Source organism: Acomys russatus, chromosome 22 (genome assembly GCF_903995435.1).
Source record: "Acomys russatus chromosome 22, mAcoRus1.1, whole genome shotgun sequence".
Lineage (NCBI taxonomy): Eukaryota > Metazoa > Chordata > Mammalia > Rodentia > Muridae > Acomys > Acomys russatus.
In genome coordinates this window covers 10,203,821-10,231,467 of record NC_067158.1, presented here as the reverse complement: position 1 = coordinate 10,231,467, position 27,647 = coordinate 10,203,821, and the positions used below count along the sequence as shown (strand labels likewise).

The window sequence follows — 27,647 nt, the reverse complement described above, 5'->3', positions numbered from 1 at the left end:
GGCATTTTATGGTCCCAAATTCCTCACAAGTGAAGCTAGAAAAAATGCTGTTAGGATAATTTTGTTCAACACTCTCATCTTTTAAAAAATTAATTAATTAATTAGTATTTAGTTATACAGTGTTCTACCTGCATGTAACTCCTGCAGGCCAGAAGAGGACACCAGATCTCATTACGGATGGTCGTGAGCCATCATGTGATTGCTGGGATTTGAACTCAGGACCTTTGGAAGAACAGCCAGCCCTCTTACCCTCTGAGCCATCTCTCCAGCCCCCAACACTCTCATCTTATATCTGGAGAGCACCATGAAACTCGGAGAGGTTAAACACTCTAGCCAAGGTCACACAGCACTGCTAGCCTGGTACTTTGCGTCCCCAGTGGGGCTGGGCAGATAAGAAATCTTCTGGTCCCTCTGTTGGGATGATTTTAAACGATTTTCCTAGTTCAGAGCAAGTAGCCCTGCAGCCCTGTTCCCAAAGGTTTTGTGACTTGCTTGATCATCCCGGTTCTTCAACGTGTCCGGTCTCCTCCAGGAAGCTCCAGCTGTGTTCCGCTGATTGAGGAAACTTGTTTGTCTGGGCCAGCTCCAGCAGCTGCCCCACCTCCTTGGCAGGCTGGTGGCGGCAGAGAACAGCTGACTTCGGAGAGCTCCCTCACGTGATCACATGATCACCGTAAGCCCTTGCTCTTGTTCCTTGTCCCGGAGACTCAGAGTGGGTACTTACAGGGACTTATGTGAGGTGCACCAGGTAAGTACCCTAGTCCTGAATATCTGCAGCCACAGCAGCAGGGGCGGGAATGGGGGTAGGTTTAGGGGTGCGGGCTGGGGGTGGGGGTGCGGGCTGGGGGAGGGACACCCGGGAAGCAAGCTCGGTCAGATAGACTTGGGACTGACTAGACACTAGGCTTTCTCTGCTGCTTCCGGGGTCTTGAAAGCTTTAGGGACAGATACGGTTGGCTTCGGGTTATCCCACGCGTCTTTCCTCTACTTTTGCTCCCCACCTGGAAGAGAGCTGCCCCGCCCTTCCTTCCTCTGTTCTTTGGCTTCTTGCCCCGTAACAGACCTTTCCCCTTTTCTCTCTGCTGACTTAGCAGTGTGCTTCGGGGCGTTGGAGAGACAATTAATCAGTGACAGGAAGCTGCCTTTGCCTTTCGAAGCAAGTGACCGCTTGCAGTCAGACAAGCCCTCCTCTGCCTGCCATGGAGCCCCTGAAGGCACTGCTGCTCCTGTCAGGAGTCCTCGGGGCTCTTACTGAGTTCTGTGGTAAGTAACCAGCGGCCCACACAGTCTGGAGCCCGTTGCCTCCAGAGTTTCAGGGAGGGATGGCTGCCTTGTCTGATCCCTGTGTTATATATTTGAGGGATCGGAAACTGGGGGTGGGGGCTGGAGAAACCTATCTGTCCCTCAAGTCTCCCACAGCAGCTTAGGTTTAACGGAGCTTAGTGCTTGGGCGAGCCCAGTGGACACCTGCTCACCCCTGCCCCCTACACGGGATCTCCCCAATTCACCCAGCCACTTGCTCATTTACTCACTCAGTGTATATGAGGCCTCTCTGGTACAGGCCCAGGATTTAGTTTAAAGAAAGAGTTGGGGAGTACATGGGTCTCCCAGACTGTCCTGGAGTTTATGCTCTAAGAAAGGAGGCTGGTCAAAGGCACAGGGTGCTAGATTGGGTTACCACGATTGATGCAAAACTAGTCAACCAGGGGCAACAATAGAAAGCCATGGGGGCGGGGCTGCCCATCAAATCAGGGAGAGGGATGGGAAAGAAGTCAAGGATGGAGGGAAGGGGGGTGGGCGGTGATGCAAACACTCCAGGTGAAGGGAATCAGGTACTCATCCCAGGCCTGTAGTCCCCAGGAGACCTCCTCTTACAGATTCTGCGGACCTTGAGCCTTAGGTTATAGGTTCAGGCAGTCATGGGACCAGGCAGGAAACAGAAGGCAGGTTGTGTATGGCTCATTCTCCCCGCCGCCCCCGCGCCCCCTTTCCCCCTCTTCGTCCTTCACATACCATGCATACTGGTTCTCAAATGACCTTGGGCAAGCCCTGGGAAACAGGTGTCCAGTAAAGAAGTCGTGGATCAAGGGACCAAATGGCCTGCTCAAGGTGCCTCAGCTTTAACAGAACTTTCCTGGTTCAGTCCTTGGGACTTTAGGCCAGCATCTTTCCTAGCCACCTGGACTCTCTGGCCATAACCAAATAAGGGTCCCCTCATCCTAGCTGGGTGTGGCAGTGCATACCTTGAACGCTTGCACTCGGAAGGCAGAGACAGGCTGATCTCTGTGAGTTCCAGGCCACCCTGGCCTACAAAATGAGTCCAGGACATCCAAGGCTACACAGAGAGACCCTGTCTTAAAAGAAGCCCCTCATCCTTGGGCCCCCTAGTTGCTGTCCAGACAGTCCTCAGGGATTCCTTCAGCAAGTCCACCTCAGCCTTGAGCTGTTGGTCCCCATGCCCTACCACACAAGCGCTCCCTCCTTCACTCGCCATCATGAGAACTTTAAAGGCTTTGGGGTGCAGTTCCTTCCTCACTCCCGGCCTTCCTGTGTCGTCTGTGGAGCGAGCTGAGGCTGTTCCTCTGGCCTTCCCCCTGGCTGTGGTGTGAGGACAGCACGCTTGCTTCATCAGTCAAGGTTCCGTATGACATGATATGGACAGGACTCTTCACTAAAGCCTACACAAAGGGGTTCCTGGGCTTTTGGATGCCAGCCAGCCAGTCCTTCGGGTGGGAGGGCCAGGCAACCCTGTGTACAGGATGCCCCGGTGTGAGAGTATGTGTTGGGGCTGTATTAGGGTTCTCTAGAGCAGTGGTCCTCACCTTCCTAATGCCGTGACCCTTTAAATACAGTTCCTCATATTGTGGTGACCCCCCCCAACCATAAGATGATTTTTTTTGTTGCTACTTCATAACTGTAGTTTTGTTACCGTTACGAGTTGTAGTGTAAATATTTTATTTATTTAATTTTGGAACTAGAGGTTCGCCAAAGGGGTCGCGGCCCACAGGTTGAGAACCGCTGCTCTGGAGGCCCAGCGCTGGTAGAATGAGCATGCATTTTAAAAGACTGGCTTATAGGATGACCTCATGGTAGTACAGCAATGGCTGGCTCTTGATGGAAGGGCTGAGAATCCTATAGTTGTTCAGTCTGTGGGGCTGGGTATCTCTGCCGACCCAATCTGGTGCTGGAGTCCTAGAGACTCGCTGGTCTTCAGTGTATGTTGGAGTCACGAAGAAGGTAGACTCAATACCAGCCAGCCACAGGACTAGGGTAGATGAACTTGCCAGTGGGAGTGAGGGCAAGCAGGCAAAAAGCAAGCCTTCCTCCTTTCTCTTACTTTGGCTGCCGCCAGAGAGTTTAGCTCAGATCCGGAGTGTGCTGTCTTGCTTTCGGCTGTGATCTCATTAAGAAAACACCTCTCACGTGTGCCCAGCAGCCTGCGCTCTAGGTGATTCTGTTGATGCAGTCAAGTTGGCAGCCGAGATTAGCTAGCACAGTGACCTTTCCTAAGGCCACGTTTACTAGCCTGAGTGAATCAGCCTGGCTCCTTCCTCCTAGATGGTAAATTGTGGTTACCAGCCTCCTGTTACGGGCAGCATCTTTTCTTATCACTTTAATGCAAGCTGACTCAGGATGCCCCTCAGAACCTGGGGGAAGGTCTCTGGGCTCCCTCACTAATTTCAAAGAAGTGTGGAAGACCAGAGTTCTAGAGCTGCAATGTAGCTCAGTTGGTAGAGGGGCCCGCCGACCATGGACAAAGCCCCGGAGCAGTCTCCAGCATTTGCATAGTCCAGGCGCGGTGGCATGCACCTGTAACCCCAACACGGGTAGGGAGTAGAGGCAGGAAGAGCAGTACTTCAATCGAGGTCATCCTCAGTGAGATCCTGAGTTGGATGGAGGCCAGCCTGGAAGACACGAGACCCTGCTTAAATTAAAAAACAAAAGTCCTACAAGGACAGTCAGAAAGATTGAGAACCAGAGCAGAGGCCCTCAGAGATACTCATAAGACTCTGGAAAAATAGACAGATACCCCAAAAGTAAGTCTGTTCCCATGAGAATCTCACTATGATGTATTCCAGGCCTTACCCTCCCAGGTGCTGAGGTTGCAGGCCTGTGTCACCATGTCCAGCCTGGGCCCGACTGTCAGAGTGAACATTTCCCAAATAAAAACAAAAACAAAAAACCCAACAAAAACGTTGGGCGAGGAGGCACATGCCTTTAATCCCAGCACTTGGGAGGCAGAAGCAGGTAGATCTTTGTAAGTTCGAGGCCAGCCTGGTGTACAAAGTGAGTCCAGGATAGTCAAGACTACACAGAGAAACCCTGTCTCAAAAAAACCAAAAAACAAACAAAGTGAACATTTCATGAGAAACCAGCCAGGTGCCTTGGCCTGGCCCACACAGCAAACACTCATTTAGAGTTCACAGTAGGGAATGGCCCCTCACATCCATAGATACCTATGGCTTCTAGACCAACAGGTTAAAGAGATGGGACTTTGATCAAGGGACCATGGTCAGTAAACAGTGCCTCCAAGACAATTTACTCTTCCCCATTCTGAGTGTGGGCCCTTCCCAAGAACGGAAGTCGGCCATCAACTGGAACTGGGCCATAGCCCTGAGATTTCAGTGTGTTGCTTACATATCTCCAGGTAAACCCCAAGTCTCGACAGGTTGTTAGTAGCTGCTCTCCCAGTGCCAGACCCTTGTCACTTAAATAGGGACGGCAGAGAACGTGGTCTCTCAAGGTTCACATGGAGGAATTTCCCCAGGCAGCTGGAGGAATCAACTAGCCACCTACAGCATGGGAAATTCAACATGGAACGTTCACTGCTTGCGGCTTGGACCTTTTATCAATGGGCAGAACATACATACATTCATGAGGGTACCAAAGAGCAAGGGGAGGGGATTGCAGTCTGACACAGTCGTGGGTCCTCAGCATCATATAAAACAGCCTGACTTTGAACTTCTCGTTCCTCTTCTGTGTAAAACAATGGTGAAAATATTGACACCACGGGGCTGGTGTGAGAGAAAAAGGAGATGGGTGTTTGGGCTTACTGCTGGGCTTGGCCTCGGGTCACTCCTGATAGGTGTGGGGGGCGTGGTCGCCTGGCAACAACATCCTTTGCTCTCAGCCCACCATTTATCTCTCCCTGACCCACTCTAATTCTTCTTAGGAGATGCCTGCTTTCCTTTTCACACACTGCCTTTCACCACAGCGGGCATTTCTCCACACAGGTGGGGTGTCGGGTCTGTGGTAACGGGAATAGAAACGCTTCTTTCTTGAAGAAGATTTTGTCTGATAAGGAGATCAGAATCAGAATAGTTGCCTGCTAATGGCATAGCCCTGAGGCTTTTCTCACACCATTTTCTTTCCTCAGTAATACCGCAGATGGACAGCCAGCTGGTACAGAATCTGGGCCAGCGTCTCTCACCTTGGATGGATCGGGTCTCCTCGGAGCAATTGAACCCCAGCATCTACGTTGGCTTGCGCCTTTCCAGCCTGCAGGCTGGGACCAAGGAAGACCTCTACCTGCACAGCCTTAAGCTCACTTACCAGCAGTGCCTCCTGGGGTAATGCTGCTCTCCAGGCTTTCCCTGTGACTTCATCTGTGTTATAAGAGATAGGAGACTGGGTTCTGACTAGGGTATCTCCATGGCTTTTTGACAAACCTTAGGCATGTTTTCTCTTCTCTGGGCCTTTCTCCATCTTCATAGTGAAGGGGTAAGCAGTACTAGATTAGAAATGCTAGCACGTGGCCCTTTGTTCCGAAACTGCATCCCCTGATTCCTGGAAGCAGCACCTAATTCTTTCTGTGCTCCCCACCTGTGTCTGAGGCAGACATCACTAATCCATGAGCCTCAAAGCAACACCTTTCTGTGTGCCCCATCTGTACTTAAGACAGACATCACTAATCCATAACCAAGCGTGTTATGCTTCTATATTGAAACAAAGAAGTGGTGTCTAATTCTTTCTATTGTTTACTCATGGGCTAAAGACAGACACTGAGAATTCAGAACTGTGTCCTTTCATGCAGAGTCTGGAAGCCGCATATTTCTGTGTTCCTCCTCCAAAGAGTGGCCTTTAAAGAGAGAGGCCTGCTCTGGGGTTTGAATGAGAGGTGGAAGAATAAGAAAAAGCTGTCAGTCACTAGGCATAGTGGCACACACCTTTAATCCCGGCACTCGGGAGGCAGAGACAGGCAGATCTCTGTGAGTTCGAGGCCAGCCTGGTTTGCAGAGCAAGTTCCAGGACAGCCAGGGCCACAGAGAGAAACCCTGTCTCAAAAAAACAGAAACGAAAACAAAACAACAATAACAACAGAAAACAAAAGGGGCAAAGCCATGAAGTACCTTCTGGATTCCATTCCTTCGCAAGAATTCAGGGGAGGGAGAGGACATAAAGGGGAGAGTACGTGGCAAAGCTTCAGCCCAGGTGACCTGGATGTAGCCACCCTTATGTTTTAGCCTTGGCTCTAGCCTTTCTTCTTTGTAAGTATCTGTGGCATGCATCTCACACCACTTTGTGACCTTGGTGTGATCCAAGCCAGGCTTATCAAGGGAACATTTTTCTCACAAAGGCATTGTTGGCTTGCCTTGTCCTAGGTCTGCCTCCAGCGACGACAGCACTGTTTGCCAGACCAAACCTTCCGGGGGCCGCCTGGCCCTCTATCTGCTTGCTCTCAGAGCCAACTGTGAGTTCATTGGGAGCCGAAAGGGTGACAGGCTGGTCTCACAGCTCAAGTGGTTCTTGGAGGATGAGAAGAAGGCTATTGGTAAGCATGGCACCATCTGAGAGAGTGGGTAGGGGGCGTCTGCAAGGGCTCATCCATGGGTCTTGTTGTTTGCAGTTTTAGGGCAGGCTTCATACTTGTTCTCATTAGGCGAGGTTCTTGGTGGGGATCAGAACTTTGGGTTTTCTCTCTAGGCCTCTTCTAACTCCCTCTTTGTCCACATCACGTCTCCCTAGATGCTCAGGCTGGTCCGAGTTGCCATGCTTGACCAAGCCTTTCTGGTACCCCACGCACAACCTGTTGGGATGCTTAGCCCACCAAGACTGACCGGTTATCCACCTCTGGGACTTGCACAGCCTCCTTTCCACTCACTCCCTAGCCTCTCTGACAGCTTTCCAGCCTCCTGACTTGGACACAATGCCCAACAGCCTAAGCAAGGCTTTGAAATAGAAACCTGTTCTTCATGTAGCTTAAACCTGCAGGGCCCCTCACCATTCCATTCATAACCCTCAGGCCCAGCCTGGCTTATCCCTTACGCTCTCTAGGCATTGGCCTGGTTGCTTCTCTGCATGTTCCAGCCACACTAGCCTTCCTAAACAAGTCAGGACATTTATACGTGCCTCACAGAGTTGTTTCTGTAAAGAATCTTGTATCAGTTTACCAGCTATTTAAAGGCTCCTGTTACGTAGCTCCAGGGACCTCGGGTCACCTTTCTGTTACGCTGTCTCATGTCATGAGCATGTGTTGAGCTGTCATCTTCTACTCTGACCTGTAAGGACAGAACCTGCCATATACACTGGGACCGCAGCCAGACACTGAAGGAGTGTAGGATGCCATGGTCTCCGTGGAATGTGCTGGAGCATGCAGATCATGGGGTCCCGTGAGCTATGGGGCTTCTTGCTGGGAAGACAGTGAGCGAGAAGCCCTTGAGCCCTGGCACATCTCTTTACCCCTTGCCTTTCTAATCTCAGGGCACAATCATGAAGGCCAGCTCCGCACCAGCTATTACCAGTACAGCCTCAGCATTCTGGCGCTGTGTGTCCACCAGAAGCGAGTCCACGACAGCGTGGTGGGCAAGCTCCTGTATGCTGTTGAACATGACTACCTTAGCTACCAGGGCCATCTCTCTGTGGGTGAGTGGACAAAACCTAGGCTCCCCGAGCCCCAGGGGAGAGAGCCTCTATGACCCGCCCCTATGGTCTCCTCATCAGATCCCTTAGAAGTGAAGTGGAAAGCCAGGCGTGGTGGCGCACGCCTTTAATCCCAGCACTCGGGAGGCAGAGGCAGGCGGATCACTGAGTTCGAGGCCAGCCTGGTCTACAAAGTGAGTCCAGGATGGCCAAGGCTACACAGAGAAACCCTGTCTCGAAAAACCAAAAAAAAAAAAAAAAAAAAAAAAAAAGTGAAGTGGGGGGTGAAGTGGGGCTGTGAGCCAGCTTTGAAACTGGACTTGGATCCCCACCCAGCTCCATCACACATTCACTGGAGGCCATCCCCTCCAGTCCTCTGTTGTCAGTCAACCTCCCAGTTAGGATCTCAATAAAAAGTGCTTTACAAAAAAACAGAGGTTTTAGCGCACACACTGGGTGCGCTTGGCACCATACAGCCTGAGGATTCTGATCTGCTTGCTCACTGTTGCGACCTTGGGCCACCACCATTTTTCAATCATTGTGATTCAAGGTCTCTGCTAGGCCTGGGCTTCTTGGGGTGAGTGAGTAGTAGGGCCTTTTGTGGTAGGGTGGGCAGGATAGAGCAGGGGGTTAGATGATTGCCCAGAGAGAAAAAGGCACCAGGACCTTTGTCAATAAGAGACTTGTCTCAGCCGGGCGTGGTGGCGCATGCCTTTAATCCTAGCACTCGGGAGGCAGAGGCAGGTGGATCACTGTAGGTTCAAGGCCAGCCTGGACTGCAAAGTGAGTCCAGGACAGTCAAGGCTACACAGAGAAACCCTGTCTTGAAAAACCAAAAAAAAAAAAAAAAAAGAGAGACTTGTCTCAGAGGCTTGTAGAGAAACACAGTGGACACATTAAAGCTACCTCTCGGGAGGAGAAGACCTATAATGTCCCAGGCTCTGGAAGCTCCCTATCAATTTAACCAGACATCCCAGGGGTTGATAAGGTCATTGCTAGTGTCAGACTCTCCGAGGCGCTGGAGATGTAGCTCAGTGGCACAGTGCCTAGCATGCCTGAGGCCCTAAATCCAATACTCCACACTACAAAAACAATATAATTGGTTAATCAATAGAACAAAGCTCCCTCTGTGGTCCCAATGTGCATCCTGGTTTGGGAGCAGGTACTATAGGGTCCATCCTTTTGGGATCCCCTTCTTCAATCTGTTCATGTGACCTGTTGCTCTCAAGACATTCAGTGACAAACCAAATCAGTTTGTCCAGGCCTGGGAGGTTTTCTGAGGCTTAGTATGCCCAGTGTTAGGACCCAAGGAGTCCTGGGCATATAGCTTAGACTGGTTCCCTTAGATGAAACTGAGCCCCCTAAAACCCACCAGTTAATACCAGGCCCTATCCCCCCTAGACACGGCAGCCATGGCTGGCTTGGCCTTCACCTGTTTGGATCGCTTCAGTTTCAACCCCGATCTGCGACCACGAATCACCACGGCCATCGAGACAGTGCGAGAGAAGATCCTGAAGGCCCAGACCCCCGAGGGCGACTTTGGGAATCGCTATAGCACTCCATTGGCATTACAGGTGGGAAAGCGGTCCTACAGCCATGACCACTCAGCAGGCCAATAAAGGATGGGCCGATGAGAGGCTGGAAGACCTGGCTCCGCCCCAGGAGCTGACCTACCTCTTCTCTGTCCCCACAGTTTCTGATGGTCTCCCCTGCACCTGGGGTAGAGCTGGGCGCAGCATGCCTCAAGGCAAGGGCATCTCTGCAGACCAGCCTGCAAGATGGGGCCTTCCAGAACCCTATGATGATTTCCCAGCTGCTACCGGTCCTGAACCACAAGACCTACCTGGATCTCATCTTCCCAGACTGCCAGGCACCCAGGGGTAGCTAACCCTTTCTGTTTCTTTAGTGATCTGCTGTCTGCGGACCCCAGGAACGGGTGATCAGCCAGTTCTGCTTTGCTGAGCCAACATGAATGTGTGGGTCAGCATAGGGCACAGCAGCTAAAATGAGGGCATGGTGTAGAGACAGAAACCAAAAAGATCGCCCCTGGTGATACCCACTGTGTGATACCGCTGAGGAAATATTTGAGCAAATGGATGGAGGAATGGATTAGCCAAGGTCCTCTAATGGAGCAGAACTGATAGGATGATTTATTGGTTTTGTTTGGTTTGGTTTTTGTTGTTATTGTTGTTGTTGTTGTTGTTGTTGTTTTCCCGAGACAGCGTTTCTCTATGTAGCCTTGGCTGTCCTGGACTCACTTTGTAGACCAGGCTGGTGGCTTGTTTGTTGGTTGGTTTGTTTGTTTTAAGATTTATTTATTTATGTCTGGCTTCCTATACATCTGCATTACAGAAGAGGGCATCAGATCCTGTTATAGATGGTTGTGAGCCACCATGTGGTTGCTGGAATTGAACTCAGGACCTCTGGAAGAGCAACCAGTGCTCTTAACCACTGAGCCATCTCTCCAGCTCAAAGTGGTTTGGTTTTTTGAGACAGGATCTCTCTGTGTGGCCTTGGCTGTCCTGGAGTCACTCTGTAGACCAGGCTGGCCTCGAACTCACATCAATCCACCTGCCTCTGCCTCCTGAGTGCTAGTAGTAAAGGCATTTGCCACCACACCCAGTGAGGCTTTCATTTTAGTTGACTCTAGATCTAGTCAGAGTGACAAGTAAGATTTATCACCACAGATGAGGGAATGAATAACTGAGTAGGGACACATATTTGATTTAAAGTTGATACCTAACGATTCCCCCTCCCTTATTATGTACACAGTGCTCTGCCTGCAAGTACACCTGCAGGCCAGAAGAGGGCATTAGATCCCATTCTAGAGGCCTGTCAGCCACCCTGTGGTTGCTGGGAACTGAACTCAGGACCTCTGGAAGAGCAGTGAGCGCTCTTAACTTCTGAGCCATCTCTCCAATCCTATCTAAGGAGCCTTAATTCCCCATCATTGAATCATTTGGGTGCCATTTTGGTGAAGAACTTAAAGTAGCGAGGTGGGATTTGCCAGAGAAGTGGGAGGAACAGGCAAAGGGGCAGGGAAGGCAAGAGCAAAGGCACAGAGGCCAATAATGCAGGGGGATGGGGGGCGCCATCTTGGAAAAGAGTGGGTGTGGGAGGGTGAGCAGGAGTAGTAGATAAATGCGTCGGAAGAGGACGAGTCCACTAGAGGTGGCCGGCAAGTGACATGAACAAATGTAGAAAGAGTCCTCTGAGGTGCAGGGTGGCAGTTAGGAGGGAGGCAGGAAGCAGAGACAGCAGCAAGGGGCTCAGACTTGGGCTGTGGAAGACTATGGAGACTGAAGGCCAAGGGCCTGGGATAAGGGCTGGCTTTCAGCTGAGCAGATGTTCATGGTATTTGCTGAGCCATTATGAAGGAAGGCCGTGGGCCACATGGGCCCTGGTGTCTGTGGGGACAAAGGAGGACACACACCTAGGTCCCCTATCCTCGTGACCTCTGCTTCCTCTTTTCTCCCTGTCATAGCCATGTTGGTACCAGCTGTTGAGGAGCCTTCATCAGGCCACATCCCACAGATCATCAGTGTCACGCTGGAGGTCTCCAGCGTCCTGCCACCATACAGACAAACATTTTTTGTCCTCTCTGGGTCCACCTTGGAAGATGTCCTGAAGATGGCTCATGACATAGGAGGATTCACGTGAGACTCCCCACCCCACGTTGTCCTGGCCCTCACTCCCCTCAGCCCTCTGTGCTTGAAATGGTATCATGGGAAGACAGAGAAGAGTTTCTTGGGAGAAGTTCTGGCTTAATTTCGGCCCCTACCTTCTTGACTCCGTTTTGGCCTGTGTTTTGGACCTGTGGTGTTTAGCCTGTGATGGGAGCTATGGACCACCACTGTCATCAAAGGAGCAGGCTCTAGAATCAGAGACCCAGACTTGGAATCCCACTTCCTCTGCCCCACCCCGACCCCCACTCTGGCCTAGTGAGCTGGACAGTTATTCAGTGAGAGTATGAGCTATTCTTCCTCCTCACAAGGCCATGGTGAACATGCTTTGTGTAGGTGTAATGCCTGGTTTGCAGTGAGAGCTCTAGGGGGATTAATAATATCAAAGAACCTTGATTAAAACAAGAAAATCTTGCCAATTATAACCTGAGAGGGTGGGCAGCATACTTATCCCTTAAGACCTGAGAAGTCTAAGAAGGAACACTTTTTTTTTTTTTTTTTTTGAGGCAAGGTCTCTCTGTGTAACCTTCGCTGTCCTGGACTCACTTTGTAGACCAAGCTGGCCTCGAATTCACAGCAATCTGCCTGCCTCTGCCTCCCGAGTGCTGGGATTAAAGGCGTGCACCATCATGCCCAGCTGGGAACACATCTTAATTGCTGCTCCTTGTTGGGCCCTGGCCGTACCTGGAGGTGGACATGGCCAACCAGGGGCAACGCTGGCTCAGAGCAATTGAGTCCTGCTCTGTCCCCTGGATTCTTGCCTCATCTTGAGAAATTCCTGCTTTCTGCTCCCAACAAGAGTTCCAGGGAGAGCTGACAGTGGACAGTGGGCTGGGAACTCTTAGACCAGAGTTGTGTAAACACCACTGTATTTTTTGGTTTTTTTTTTGTTTGTTTGTTTTGTTTTGTTTTCCGAGACAAAGTTTCGAGGCCTGGCATGGTGGCACTCTGGGAGGGAGAGGCAAGAAGATCGCTGTGAGTTCAAGGCCAGCCTGGTCTACAAAGTGAGTCCAGGACAGCCAAGGCCATACAGAGAACCCTGTCTCAAAAAACCAAAAGCATGGGGGAGGGAGCGAGGGGGCAGGAGGGGGTATTTCTCTGTAGCTTTGGCTGTCCTGGACTCACTGTGTAGACCAGGCTGGCCTCAAACTCACAGAGATCCTCCTGCCTCTGCCTCCCAAGTGCTGGGGTTAAAGGTGTGTGCCCAGCGACACCACTGTCTCTAAGGGACAAAAATGCCCCCACTTCCCAGGTTAAGTGACATACCCCCCCATGGAGGATTGACTCTAGAGCCTCTTACAGGCTAAACAGGAGCTGCACTACTGAAGTTACTAGAGTTTAACTTTCCATGTGGAAACAAAGTCTACATTAGTCACTTGTCCTATTGCTAGGACAGAGACAGAAGACCTCACAGAAGCAAGCTGAGGCAAGAAGGGCTGCTTCAGGCTCATAGTTCTGGAGGAAACAGTTGGTCATGGTGGGACAGTGTGGCAGCAGGGGACAGAGGGCTGAGTCACGTTCACAGCTGGGAAAGCACAGTGATGAACACTGCTGGCCTCCATCCGCTCCCCTTCCCGCTGACTGCAGGACCCTGTCCATGCAACGGGACCACCCTAATTTAGAGTGGGTCGTCCTTCAACTAAGATAATCGAGGGGTGGAGAGATGGCTCAGAGGTTAAGAACACTGGCTGTTCTTCCATGGGTCCTGAGTTCAATTCCCAGCAACCACAAGGGGGCGCACAACCATCTATAATGAGATCTGGTGCCGCCTTCTGGAGTGTAGGTAGGTACATGCAGGCAGAACACTGTATAATAAATAAATAAATAAATCTTTAAAAAAAAAAAAAAAAAAAAAGATAATCTAGAAACCTCCCCACAGACATGCCCAGAAATTGGTTTCCATAGTGACTCTAAATCCCAGCAAGCTGACGTCAAGATTAATCATCTTGTGTCTCAGGGAGTTCCCAGGCTGCCCTTGAACTTTCAGTCCTGCTGTAGCACCAGCCCTGCCCTAAAGCCATTCCATAAAGTCACTGAGAGGCACTGCGGGTTTACTCAGAGTAAAATCCTGCCTTCTCCTTTTCTCCTCCCCCATCCCTCCCCCCAGTATTTGTGCTTGGATACCAAATCAAAATGAAGAAAAGATAATATTTCAGGCTTTTTAGTCAGGTCTTTGAGGACTTCTTTGGTTTTTTGTTTTGTTTTTTTTTTTTTGGTTTTTCGAGACAGGGTTTCTCTGTGTAGCCTTCGCCATCCTGGACTCACTTTGTAGACCAGGCTGGCCTCGAACTCACAGCGATCCGCCTGCCTCTGCCTCCTGAGTGCTGGGATTAAAGGCGTACGCCACCACGCCCAACCTTCTTTGTTTTTTTAAGACAGGGTTTCTCTGTGTAGCCTTGCCTGTCCTGGACTCACTTTGTAGACCAGGCTGGCCTCGAACTCACAGAGATCTGCCTGCCTCTGCCTCTGCCTCCCAAGTGCTGGGATTAAAGGCATGTGCCACCACTGCCCAGCCTCTTTGAGGACTTCTAAGAGGCCACTGTATATGTCAATCTGAGAAGTTGTTCTGTTAGAGTGGGGGTGGGTGTGGATGGGGGTGGGGTGCTGCCTGAGATGAGTGCAAGGGCCAGACAAACATGGAAGGCCCAGGATATCTCTGCAGACAGAGATGGAGGGAAGTGGCCCAGCGCAGCCGTGGAGGGCCTCAGAATTAAGACCATTGAAAAGGGGCATGGTGGCGCACACCTTTAATCCCAGCACTCGGGAGGCAGAGGCAGGCTGATTTCTGTGAGTCTGAGGCCAGCCTGGTCTACAGAGTGAGTTCCAGGACAGCCAAGGCTACACAGAGAAACCCTGTCTTGAAAAAAACCAAAAAAGTTCTCAAAGACCAAGGTCGCTCAGTGTACTACTAAGATCACCCACATCTCAAGACCCCCCAAAAAGACCACCAGGACTCGATGAAACACACACAAGGTCCTGTATTACGGGCTCAGAGCTTCGGATCACAATCCTTCCTGACACAGCATGATAGGAGAGTGACCCTGAGCTTCGAGGGCAATGGGCTTATAAAGGGAAGGGAGGGTTGTGGGTCCCAGGAATGTCCACCTTCAGGCAGGTTGGGTGGAGGCTGAGTCTGGAGGGGAAGTCTTTGTATCTCAGAGGAATACTGGGAGCTAATTGTATGTAATCGCTCCCGTGGAGTTTCTGGGGACTGCTGGCAGGTGTCATTCCCAGAACGCAGGGAGAAGGGTCACCTAGGGGACAAGTTCTCATATGGACCATCATTAACTGCAGAATATACATTACATATAGAATATGGCATGGATTTTGCCCTTACAAGACCCTGTCTCAAAAAGCCAAAAGAAAAGAAAAAGAAAATGGTTGTTCACAGGGCTGGATGGCTTGGCAGTTTAGTGCTATTCTGTTCTTATGAAACCAACTGCCTGTGACTCCAGATCCGGGGGTTCAAGGCCCTCTTCTGACCTCCACAGAGGTCTGCATTTATGTGTGCGCGTGCATGCACCCCCTTACACAAAACTCAAAAAATGGAAAAGGGCCGTTCTGTTCCATTCCCTAAACAATTCATTTATACCAAATCTGTAGCTTCTACAACCCACAAATTCAACCAACGTGTATTAATCTGTGCTGCGCGCACAGACTTTTCTTGGTCAATGTATCACAACCACCAGCCCCGCCCGAGCGCACCTGCTCACCTCCATAGTCAGTTTACCTGGCGGTAGGGAGCAAACCAAGGGGTAAGCTCTGGGGGAGGGGTCGCAGGGCGTGGATGCTGCCCACAGTCGATCCTCAACAACACAAGGCCCCGAGGACATGCCCATTGGCCAATCTGATGGAAACAATGGAATGTGTGTTTCAACTTGACCCAAACTAAGCTGGGCAGAAGGGTAGGAGAATCCTGGCCCTGGGGGAGGCAGGTTTCTGCTGGTGTGGCTGAGCCCCACGTTCCTCCTTTTTTAAGACAGTACTCTGCCTGCATATACGCCTGCATGCCAGAAGAGGGCGTCAGATCACATTATAGATGGTTGTGAGCCACCATGTGGTTGCTGGGATTTGAACTCAGGACCTCTGGAAGAGCAGTCAGTGCTCTTACCCCCTGAGCTATCTCTCCAGCCCCCTACTTCCTTTCTTTACTTTTTTTTATTTTCTAGGTATGGGACACAGGCCTCTTTGTCAGGCCCCTACCTGACATCTGTACTGGGGAAAGAAGTTGGGGACCGAGAATTCTGGCAGCTCCTCCGAGTCCCTGACACTCCCCTGCTGCACGGTGAGTCTGTGGCCTGCCGCCCTGGATACCCTCCTACCCCATCCCTGCCCCAGCAGTGAGGCTGCTTCCACCCAGCCCAGCCTTTCCCTTGAAGCCACAGCCTCAGGAAACCATTCACACTCAAAGCTGGATCCAAAATATTTAACTGAGCCATGCACGGTGGCGCATGCCTTTAATCTCAGCACTTGGGAGGCAGAGGCAGGCAGATCACTGAGAGTTCGAGTCTGGGATAGCCAAGGATACACACAAACCCTGTCTCGAAAAACCAAAGAAAAGAAAAGAAAAAAGAAATATTCTGTCAGCCCTGTCCAATAGATGTAAAATGTCAGATGTGTAATTTTTTCTAGTTGATAAACTAATATTACATAATATATCTTATTTAGCCCACTCTATTATTGTCATTCCAGGATGTAAAATCCTAATGTAAAATCAGTAATGACATATTTATATGCTTCTATTTCTTTGTTTCTTTTGGGATTTTTGTTTGTTTGTTTGTTTGTTTTTCTTGAAGACAGGGTTTCTCTATAGCCTTGGTTGACCTGAACTCTGTAGAACAGGCAGGCTTGCCTTGAACTCAGAGATCCAACTGCCTCTGCCTCCCCAGTGCTGGGATTATGGGCATGTGCCACCTTGATTGGCTCTTTTTTTTTTTTTTTTAATTATTTTTTTGAGCAAGTAGCCTAAGCTGGCATGTCTCAGCTTCCTGGGATATCCGGTGTATCCTCACCATTCTGGCTTTGAAGACTCCACTTGTATATTGTTCGTTTGTTTGTTGAGACAGGATTTCTCTGTGTAGGCCAGGCTGGCCTCAAACTCAGAGATCTGCCTCTGCCTCATGAGTGCTGGGATTAAAGGTGTGCAAGACTACGCTCTCGAAGGCACTTCTTATTTGTTTGGGTTTTGTTTTTTTGTTTTTCGAGACAGGGTTTCTCTGTGTAGCCTTGGCTGTCCTGGACTCACTTTGTAGACCAGGCTGGCCTCGAACTCTCAGCGATCCGCCTGCCTCTGCCTCCCGAGTGCTGGGATTAAAGGCGTGCGCCACTGCGCCCCTTGAAGGCACCACTTCTTAATTTAATCACCTCCATTCACCTTCTAATGCCATCACTGTTGGTTTAGATTTAAGCACATGGATTTTGGGGGGCACAGACATCATACAAAGCATGGTTGTTTAAAAGGAAATCTCCCTTGGTGGTACACACCTCAGGAGACTGGGGCAGGAGAATTGCTATGAGTTTAATGCTAGCCTGGTATACATAGCCAGACCTTGTCTCAACCCGTGTCCCAATCAAATAAAAATGAGTCAGCAGATGGAACCGTTCCTGAACAGCTGGGTCCTCAAGGAACCTTTCTCAGTCCTCTGAGTTTGTTGGGCTTTGTTTTTTGTTTTTTTCCAATTTGTTAATTCTGTGGAGCTAGGAATGAATGAGGGTCTCAGGCCTGCCTGGCAGCGAGTCTTCCACTGAGCCACACCCAGCCTGGCTCCTGGTTTTATTATTGTCCCCTTTTCTCCAATGAGAATGTGGGGTTCATTATGCTAGTGAACGACAGAGCTGGGACTTGAAGCCGGGTCTCCTCCTGGGCTGAAGGGTCATTTCTAGCTCACCCACTCATGGTACTCTCTGCACCACTCCGAGTCACTCTCTCTGCCTGACAACTCCATTTTGACCTTGCAAGCAAGTGCTGCCCGGTCTCTTCCACGGTTATCCTGCTGTTGCTCCCATGTCCAGCCACTGGGGGGCACCCTCACTGCTGTATGAGCCTGTGGCCTGAGGGGATCATGCTGGCTCTGGACAGCTCCCAGCTTCCCGCCACCAAACCCTGGGTGGCTTTACACAGATGTGGCTTCTGGTGGTGGTCACAGGACATGGTTATGGGCAGGGCTTTGCCTTGCTAATTCCCCCTTGTCTCATTTCTTTCTGCAGGCATTGCTGACTACAAACCCCAGGACGGGGAAACCATTGAGTTTCGGCTAGTCAGATGGTAGCCTTGGGATGTCCTTGGTCCCTGCTACCACTTCAAGTGCCCTTGGGACTATGTTCCCCAGATCACCTCAGCTATCTCTTCAAAGAGAATCCTAAGCCACTGTCCACCTGGGAGCAGGAAAGACAAAAACCTTCCCCTAGAGAGGCTGCTAGTTTGAGTCTGGCCCTGCCTGACTCTACAGGTCTTTCCTGAAGGCTGCCCTCACGGTCTGACGAGCAGGCTGCTCTTCACGTCCTCTGCATAAGGAAGTCTTTTGGCTGTGGGCTTTGTACCACTGTTCTGTGACTGGGGTCCTGCAAGAAGGACCTTCAAGGCCCAGGGACTGTGGTTCTGGTCCCTACACTCTACCCCCTCCCCCCATTATCACAGTGGTGGTCCCAGAGGTGGTCATGAGGCAGCTGTTGGTCAGGCCTCAGCAGGGCCTTCCAACACAATTAAAGCTTTGATTTCCCTTACATGGTTGCAGTGTCTTGGCACCACGTGTTTATCACATGGGCGGCGGGGGGTGCAACAGAGAAGTCTGGGGAACTCAGCAGGACTTCTGAGTACTGTCCTGTACTCAGAACTGGCATCAACAGAGCTAGCTACACCTTTCTAAATATTATGTGGGACAGCTCCTGTGGGGTTGTCAGCACTTTTTATCTCTCACTATAAAGATAAGGGAACCAGTGACTCACCCCAGGCCACAGCTGGGCTAGGGATGTTGCCCCACCCTTATGGAGCCTGCCTAGCAGGCACAAAGCCCACCCAGAGTTTAGCACCATATAAAGTCAGGCTTGGTAAAGCACACATGACCTCCCAGCACTTGGGAGGCAGAAGCATCGGATGTTTAAGTTCATACTCAAACTCAAGGCCAGCCTGGGGATATAACTCTGTCTCTAGCTGGCTGTGGTGGGGCACACCTTGAATCCTGGCCCTCAGGAGGCGGAGGCAGAGGCAGGAACGTCTCTGTGAGTTCAAAGCCAGCCTAAACAGTTGCACAGAGAAACCCTGTCTGGAAAAAAACAAACCCAAATGAAACCAAACCTTGAATTTGGGATTTAGGGCTGTCTCTTCCTCACCCTAGGGCTCTGAAGCTCTTCTTCTGGATGTGGCCAGCCACAACTGTTGACACCTCCAATTCCAGCCCCACCCCCACCCCACAGGTCCCTCTTACTTTCTGAGCTTATGCCCTAAAGCAGGTGTCTAGTCTGGCACTTCAGCAGGGGACAAGAAGACAGTCATATTTGGTGCAGCCCCTCCCCCACCCTTTTCAGGTCTGAGGGACCAGGCTGTGGGTCATCTATGCCAGCAGCTCTTCTCCCTGCTTGGCTTCTCACTCAGAGCTCGGGATGGTGCTCTGGTTTATGATGTTTGTGACTGATCTCCTCATAGGTCACATATAGGACCCGAGAGCTCAAGTAAGAAAATGACTCGGTCAGGCTTGAAGCCATAAGACAAACAGCCCGTACCTCAACATCTGTGGCAGTTGCTGGGACCAGCTTCACAGAGAACTGGGCCCCTCAAAGCACAGGCTGTTCTGAGATTTCTATTTTGTTTATTTTATTTATTTATTTGTTTATTACTTTATTTTGTTTATTTTTAATTTTATTTATTTATTTATTTGCTTATTTTTGGGTTTTCGAGACACGGTCTCTCTGTGTAGCCTTGGCTGTCCCGGACTCACTTTATAGACCAGGCTGGCCTCGAACTCACAGTGATCCGCCTACCTTTGCATCCCAAGTGCTGGGATTAAAGGCGGGCGCCACCACCACCCTGCTTTGTTCTGAGATTTTTAAATGTAAAAGAGTCCTCCACCGTGTCTCCTTGAATCTGAGCCTCCTCTTCTCGGCATCCAAACACCCTCCTACTGAGTGGCGCCCCGCCCCATCTGTGATGTTGAGACAGGTTGAAATGGGCTTCAGAAGTGGGCAGTGACCTATGCCTGTAGTCTCAGCACTCATACAAATACACCACAAATAATCAAAAAAATTTTAATTGGAAGTAATACTTTTTAATTGAAAGCAGCTTAGTGGATAATGAATTCAAAATCCCAGAGGGATATAGCTCACAGGAAGCCCAGATTCCTCCTCTATAAAAAAAAAAAAATGTGTGTGTGCGCGTCTGACTCAGTTTCCCTCCCATAACTCTTCTTGAAAAAACTAAATGCCCCCGTTTTTGGTCCTCTCCCGGGAAGTCCCCTATCTACACTCCCTGTCCTTTAACTTGGGTTACTCAGCAGCGGTCTCCGGGCTCCCGCAGGAGTCATACTCATCAGACCCAAGTGTGACAAAGTAGATTCCTGGTTCATCCTGGACTCAGGGCTCCGGTGGGGCTGGCTTATTTTCACCTGAATTTGATTGCGAAGGGATTTGGAACGCTAGCAGCCGTGCGGGGTCATGACCACCAGAGGGCGCTGCGGGCCAAGCTACACAGTCTCGCTTTGCTAGCTTGTTTCTCTAGGCAGGTTGTCATCCAGGACCTGTTAGACGACCGAGCCAGGTGAGGCCTGTCCAGGTGGACGTAGGCTTCCTCAGAAACCCAATTACCGGAAAGAGCCTAGGTTCCAGAATGGGCCTTTATTCTTGCTCACTCGGAGTAAGCTGGGCTTGGAAACGGCCTCTGGGGTGCAACTGCATACCCTATTCTGAATTCAGAGAACATCTATTTTTCGGATGGGAAACTGGAGAACCATCCAGGATTCTGTCGTGTGGGGGCCTAGGAAGTCCAGCTGTGAAAGTGACCTCGGAGTGCCCAGGGAGCCGCACAGAGTCGGCTAGCCTGAGATGGATGCCGGCTCCCGCGCGCGGTACCCTGCTTCCCGCCTCTGTGGTTAGCCCTGGTGATTATTCATTTCCCCTTCTGCTGGCCCAGAGGGTGCGCCGCCCTGGCCTGGGAGGGGAGTAAGATGAGGCAGCCTTAAGGGGTCACGTGGTGCAGCTCTGCTGAATCCCAAGGTCTTAAGGAGCCCTTTGTGGTCTGGGATCAGGTGGTGTCGGTGGTCCCTCTCCAACGCCCTGCTCCTTGACGACAGCTTCGGGACAGCTCTGGATGCCGGTCTTTTAAGAGAGGCTCTTCTTGGCGCAGGACCATCCGGGTTCCCGTTGGTGGCTGGTACAGTCCAACACTCTCCACTAGGAGAGTCGGCCGGCGGCTGCGTAAGCCGAGCAGAGAGGAGCAAAGGCAGTGGGAGGGGTTAGACATCCTTTGGGGCGGGGTCCGGGCTGAGCCCAATTTTCCGGGTGGAGCGCGGCTTCGGTAGCCGCGGAGAGGGCGGGGCCGGGAGCGGAGAGCCGCGAGGGCGCGCTGAGCAGGACTGGATCCCCGCGCCCGAAGCCGCCAGGTCCACCGCGGGAGTCGAGCCTCAGCCAGAGCAGCCGGAGCAGCTGCAGCAAGGCCGAGCTCGCAGCTCCGCGTCCATCTGTGTTCCGGTCACAGTCGGAGGCGAGGCAACGTTGGGGGGACCGGCGGCTGGGACCTCTGCTTCCACGCCCAGAGCGTTGTCACCTCTGCCCGGCCTGGTCACAGCCTAAGCACCGAACACGCAAGAGATCGGAGTCAGTCAGTGTCCTCTCCCTGACAGTCTGGGGACCGAAAAGGAAAAAAGCCTAGAAGATTCCGTGTAAGAGCATCATGTGAGCGCCGGGCGCGGAGGAGAGACACTTCCCTTGGTGCGGGAGGTACTCAGGGCTGAGAGAACACCAGCCAGTCAGGCATCTCAACAGCCAGGTCCTCGGTTCTGCCCTGAATAAGGCAGAATAATCGGCTGGCTGGGATTTAGCATTAGAAGCGGTGCCCTTTCCTGTCTGAGGACCTGGCCCAGAGAGTCCCTGGAAAGCCTTCCTCCTGCTCCAGCCCCCCCTGGTGCGGATGTGCCGCTGCCCACTGGAGCGCCATGAAGGCAGGATGACCTCAGCCGAAGCAGTGGCTGTGGCTGGAAGTGCCCGGGAGCATGGCCGCCCCAGGTGGCCTCCTGACAACCGTCTGGTCCTTGGGAAGCCTGCTACCGCCAGAGTGGTTGTGGCAGCACTGGTGTGGCTGTTGGCAGGAGCCAGCATGTCAAGCCTCAACAAGTGGATCTTCACAGTGCATGGCTTTGGACGGCCCCTGCTGCTTTCAGCACTGCACATGCTGGCAGCCGCCCTGGCATGCCACTGGGGGGCCCAGAGACCCATGCCCCGCACCATCCAACGAAGAGTACTGCTGCTCAGCCTCACCTTTGGTACCTCCATGGCCTGTGGAAATGTGGGCCTGAGCACTGTACCCTTGGACCTAGCACAGCTGGCTACCACCACCACACCACTGTTCACACTGGCCTTGTCTGCGCTGCTCCTTGGCCGGAGACATCATCCTCTGCAGTTTGCTGCCATGGGCCCCCTCTGCCTAGGGGCCGCCTGCAGCCTGGCTGGAGAGCTGCGGGCACCCCCAGCTGGCTGCGGCTTCTTGCTAGTGGCCACCTGTCTTCGAGGCTTCAAGTCCGTTCAACAGAGTGAGTCCTTGGGTCTCCATCTGAGGGGTTGGAGTGGGTGGCCCAGAAGATCCTGTGAAGGGGGTGGCAGTGACCCCCCCCTTTACAGACAAGTCTCAGGAAACTGAGTTCAAGGGCTCAAACTTAAGCGCTAAAGGCATAGTTAATAACCGTTGTCGGTGAATTATGTTCTGTGACATGAGAAGCCTTTTGTCCCACTGGACCCTCCACTGAGGCAGGTACGTTGTTATCCTTATTTGATGGATATGGAGGGCTCAGCTTGAGTTTTGTTCTAATGAACAGCAGAGGCAAGATTTGAGCGAGACACTCAGACTCCATGCTGTCCAAGCTGTGTGTGTTAGGATTATGAACCCAGAAGGCCAGGAAGTGTGAACTAGGGAGGAAAAGGCAGCAGTCATGCCATGAGGTGTTGGAGAACATAGGAGTGTGTGTGTGTGTGTGTTTTGTTTTGTTTTGAGGTGTTTTGTTTTTTGATTTTTTTCGAGACAGGGTCTCTTTCTCTGTACCCTTGACTGTCCTGGACTGTTTGTAGACCAGGTTGGCCTTGAACTCACAGCGATACGCCTGCCTCTACATCCAGAGTGCTGGGATTAAAGGCATGCGCCACCACACCTGGCCTGGCTTGTTTGGTTGGTTTGTTTTGAGACAAGGTTTCTCGGTAGCCTTGGCTGTCCTGGACTCACTTTGTAGACCAGGCTGACCTTGAACATACAGAAATCCTCCTGCCTCTGCCTCCCTGAGGCTAGGATTAAAGGTGTGTGCCACCACACCTGGCTGGAAACAGATGTTTATCAAAGCCAGGGAACGGTTTACCAGGAGCTACAGGTGACAAGCCTGGTACTGGGTACTGACCATCAGTTGCCACATCAACTTCTACCTTTGGGTTCCAGGTGATGGCACATAAGAGAGTATTTTACTGGGGGGAAAGGGGCAGGAGACAGGGAGGCTGTCTTGCCACGAAGCTCAGGCTCACCTCAAACTTTTGATCCTATCTCAGCCTCCCAAGTGCTGCCAAAGAGGCTTATGATTGGCCCAGGGTCACATGGCTCCCAAGGACTCCAAGTCTGGTTTGTGTGGCTGGCAGCTCGCTCTGTTGGGAGTGAGCCACAGGACTCAGAGCAGAAGTACTCCTACCTCTCCCCGCTCAGTTCCAGTATGCCTGGGGGCGGAGGCTGATTTCCTGCCTGAGCAGTTGAGGGGCTTTTGAGTCATACCTCCCTCTCTCCACCTTAACCCAAGGAAGAACTAGGAGAGGGCAGGGTGGGGAGTAAGGGGTTCCCAGGGGTGCTGCAGCTGAGGAATGAGGGGAGGATTCAGCCCTGCCTGGCATCTCCCATCTCCTCAGGCCACGAGAAGGGTGAAGGCACAGTTCTATTTTAGCCCTCAGGTTACATGAGCTGAGGCCTAAGTTCAGCCTTGAGTTGGCCCAGGGAAACCTGACCCTGTAAGGGCCCTCCCGGCCAGGGACACCAGGCAGAGAAGGCCCCAGCTTCCAGCTCCACATTGCACCTGCCAGAGCCAAGTACTGTTCATACTGGGCTCTGGGCAGCTCCTGTCTGTAGGAGGGGCTATGACCAGCCAAGCATTAGGCATGGTCAGAGTGGCATGTGACTGGCATCCAACCACCACTTGGCTTCTGCCAGCTCTCCTTCTCTTCCTCTCAAGATTCAGCTTCTTGGCCGGGTGGTGGCACACGCCTTTAATCCCAGCACCCAGGAGGCAGAGGCAGGTGAATGCCTGTGAGTTTGAGGCCAGCCTGGTCTAACAGTCAGGGATACATAGAGAAACCCTGTCTCAAACCCCCGCAGCCCCCTCCAAAAGACTCAGCTTCTTACGCTGTGTTTGCTGTCCTGCTTCGCCAACTGTGGGGCATTCAGAGCTACTGATCACCTCCCTGCTTCCAACCACACAGGCTGTGTGCCATGCTGGGACATCTGTGTGTCCTCGGCACCTGGCCTGGGGCCTGGCACAGGGAAGAAGATCAAATGAAGCCTTTAATTGATGGTTTTGCTATCATTCATGTCAGATTGGTAAACTGAGAGCATTTAGAAAGCCTACATGGGTTGGGCTGGGCATGCTGGTGCACATCTTTAATCCCAGTGCTTGGGAGGCAGAGGCAAGTGGATCTCTGGGTTCGAGGCCAGCCTGGTCTACATAGTGAGTTCCAAGACAGCTAGGGTGACACAGAGAAACCCTGACTCGAAAAACCAAAAAAAAAAAAAAGGCCAGAGGTTCCCCTGACAGAAATGGGAGCTTAGTAGAGAGTGAACTGGATCCAGGACTTGGAATGGATTTTTTTAAAAAAGAAGCTTCTTTTCCCTAGAGGCTCTTGGGCCAGACGCAGACTAGAGGGTACTGGTACTAGCTCCTCCCCTGAGACAGATGCCATGGGAACAGGGATAGAGGTCCAGAAAGAAAGCTCAGGTAGCCACAGCCAGCCTCTTCCTTCCTATGTGGGCCAGCTGCAGGCCTAGGCAGCTATGTGGAGTGGAGTGATGCCACCCTCGTCCCCAGAGAGGCAACTGTACTTGGCAAGAGAGAAGTTGTAGAGCAAGGTGGGCACGAGTGGGGCGGGGGCTCCATAACGCCACCAAGGGAGCTGTCCAGTCACAGTGGTGGCAACAGAGCAGAAAGGGACATCCTTGGAATGGGAGCCCTGTCAGACACCAGGAGCTGAGTTGGGGGATGGTGACAGCTCCCGGGCTGAGTGTGTATGCTTTCCCTCCCTCATGCTACCCACAAGGAGATTGAGACAGAGAGGTCACTGTCACACGGCACGGCCCCACACAGTGGGGACAGGCTAAGAGGCTAGGGGTTTACAAATAGGCCACTGCTGAGTGCGTGTGGCAGAAGTCAAGCGTGTTCAGATGCTGACATAAAGGTGACTTTGAAGCAGGGATGGAGGTGCATGCCTGCAACCCCAGTATTCTGGGAGGATCGTGAGTTCAAAGCCAGCTGGGGCTTCAAAGTCAGATCCTGTCTATAGGCAGAAAAATAAAACATCTCTACAACCTGGCTGGCCTCAAACTCAGAGATCCACCTGCCTCTGCCCGCTGCCCCCCCCTCCACTGAGTGCTGGGATTAAAGGCATACACCACCACGCCCAGCTTCCATTTCCTGTTCTAAGCACAGGCAAAGAGTAAACTCTGTGGGGGCTCTCTGGAAAGTGCCAGGAAACACAACAATCTAGGGGCCCAGGACGGCACCAGCATCAATTGTTACGTCTCCCTTACTAGGACACAGAGAAGGCTCTGAACTGGTCTCTGCTCTTGGGCCCACACTGCTATTTCACCAGGCTGTGGTGGCCTCTGGTGGTGGTGGTGGCCATGCATTTCTGTGAGTCAGTGTGTAGAGCAGGTACGGACATAGGAGCATACAGCCATGCTTGTGCAGGCCGCAGGACCCCCTCTTTCCTTGAAAACCTGTAAGGCTTTCTTTTAATCCTGTGTACTGTGGTGTACACCTGTAATCCCAGCTTTTGGGGGTGGATGACAAGCCAGTAGGCGGGCAAGAGGATGAGGAGTTCGAGGCAAGCCTCAGCAACCACGGAGAGCTCAAACAACGCCCCCCCCCAACACACATGAGAACTTGTCTCCAAAAACAAAAGCAAACAAACAAAACCCCTGATTCTCGATCAACAGTGCGTGACTGCCAAGAGCCAACAATGACTGTCTTGTTAGTTCTCTGCCATGGCCGTGGTCATAAGTGAATAAGGTGAAGACTGCTCTCACTATTGTCACTGAAATTCTTTTCTTAAGCATCTTTCCTTCTTCCTTGCCCCTGCTCCTCTGCATACTCTTCTTCCCTCCCGCCTTAGTCCTTTTAACTTTTTGTCCTGTTCCAGCTGAGAGGCGCTGGAGCTGGGCTCTCTGCTGCCCTGTCCCCAGCTGCCTGTTCTTTGCATTCCAGGCTTTTCTATAAGTTGCCCTTGTAACATTTCATACTTTACCCGACTCTATAAAGGAGGAATGGCCATGGGTCACAAGCCCGGGTGGCCTGATTCCTCCTCCATCCTGCTCAGAGTCAGGGCAGGCTTCCATGAGGATGGGTAGGCTGCACAGGGCTGGCTCGGTGAGTGCCGTCTCTGTAGCAGGTGATGACCATCACTGTTCCCGGTTGCAGGTGCTCTGCTGCAGGAAGCGAGGCTGGACGCCGTGACTCTGCTGTATGCCACCTCTCTGCCCAGTCTCTGCCTGCTGGCGGGAGCAGCTCTGGTGCTGGAGGCTGGCTCGGCTCCGCCGCTGCCTCCCACTGACTCTCGCCTCTGGGCCTGTGTCCTGCTCAGCTGTTTTTTGTCGGTGGTCTACAACCTGGCCAGCTTCTCCTTGCTGGCACTCACATCTGCTCTCACCGTCCACGTACTAGGCAACCTCACCGTTGTGGGCAACCTCATCCTGTCGCGGCTCCTGTTCGGCAGTCACCTCAGCGCCCTCAGCTACTTCGGCATTGCACTTACCCTTTCAGGAATGTTTCTTTATCACAACTGTGAGTTTGTGGCCTCCTGGGCTACCCGCCGGGGGTTGTGGAACCGGGACCAGCCTGGCAAAGGTCTTGAGATTGAGGGGAGCTCATGAGCAGTACCTGGATAGCCCCAGCCTGGATCTGAATGGCCATGAGGACCATAGAGAGGCGCCATGTCTGCCAGGCCAGGGAAAGGAGGTGCCTTCTGGAAGGGCTGCCTGGGAGGAGGCTAGGTCAGGGACCTCTGCCTGCCTCTGCCTGCCTCACCTGTCACAGCAAAGCCTGCCACTGGATGGTGGGTCCAAGTCTGGCATGCGTGCTTGTCAGATGAGTCCATTATGACTAGTGTTAAAACTACTACAATGAAGCTTGCTGGGCAAACTTAGAAAACCTCAGCGGGTTATGATGAAGACAATGCCCTTCCTGGGGAGGGGGAGGGGAAGGCCACGAGGGACCCGAGCAGGCTTCTTCATCGCCGGGCTCCCCTAAAGATGGGGTAGACTGTGCCAACTTCAGGTAGCTGCTTCAGCCTCACTTTGGTTCCTCCTCCCCCAGATTTGGGTCTTCCATCCTCAAATAAACTATATATTTTTTCTTGAACACCTGTCATTCCTTGGGGCTACAGCCAAGGGAACATGAAAGGGAGTGGCTGGCTACCACACAGCTCTCCCTAACCCCCCCATCCTGTGTTGGCCTCCAGCCTAGCACTGTTCTCCACAGTGTCCATCCACTGGCCAGCCTCAGGATGGTGGCAGTGGTCCCCACCCTGCCCTGGTCTGCCTGTGCATCTTTCATGCATTCTTCTCTTGTTGAGGACTCCCTAAAACACATGCTCCAGATCTGAGGACAAAGCTGGGGCTTCCTGAAGTGCACCCCAAAGTCATTCAGTGCCTGTGCCAGACTCCTC

General features: G+C 52.0%; 2 protein-coding genes across 2 annotated transcripts; both read left to right on the top strand.

Annotated features, from left to right (window-relative positions):
- The first annotated feature begins 1,093 nt into the window (after positions 1–1,093).
- Tcn2 (transcobalamin 2) lies at positions 1,094–18,020 on the top strand. Its single transcript, XM_051165202.1, has 9 exons — positions 1,094–1,263; positions 5,378–5,570; positions 6,603–6,772; positions 7,702–7,863; positions 9,262–9,434; positions 9,554–9,740; positions 11,345–11,516; positions 15,713–15,828; positions 17,751–18,020. Exons 1-9 carry the CDS (start codon positions 1,200–1,202, stop codon positions 17,810–17,812), a joined length of 1,299 nt encoding a protein of 432 aa, XP_051021159.1. The 5' UTR covers positions 1,094–1,199; the 3' UTR covers positions 17,813–18,020.
- A 3,578-nt stretch (positions 18,021–21,598) lies between these two features.
- Slc35e4 (solute carrier family 35 member E4) lies at positions 21,599–27,140 on the top strand. Its single transcript, XM_051165196.1, has 2 exons — positions 21,599–22,279; positions 26,402–27,140. The coding sequence occupies exons 1-2, from the start codon at positions 21,661–21,663 to the stop codon at positions 26,851–26,853; spliced, it is 1,071 nt and encodes a 356-aa protein (XP_051021153.1). The 5' UTR covers positions 21,599–21,660; the 3' UTR covers positions 26,854–27,140.
- The last annotated feature ends 507 nt before the right edge of the window (positions 27,141–27,647 follow it).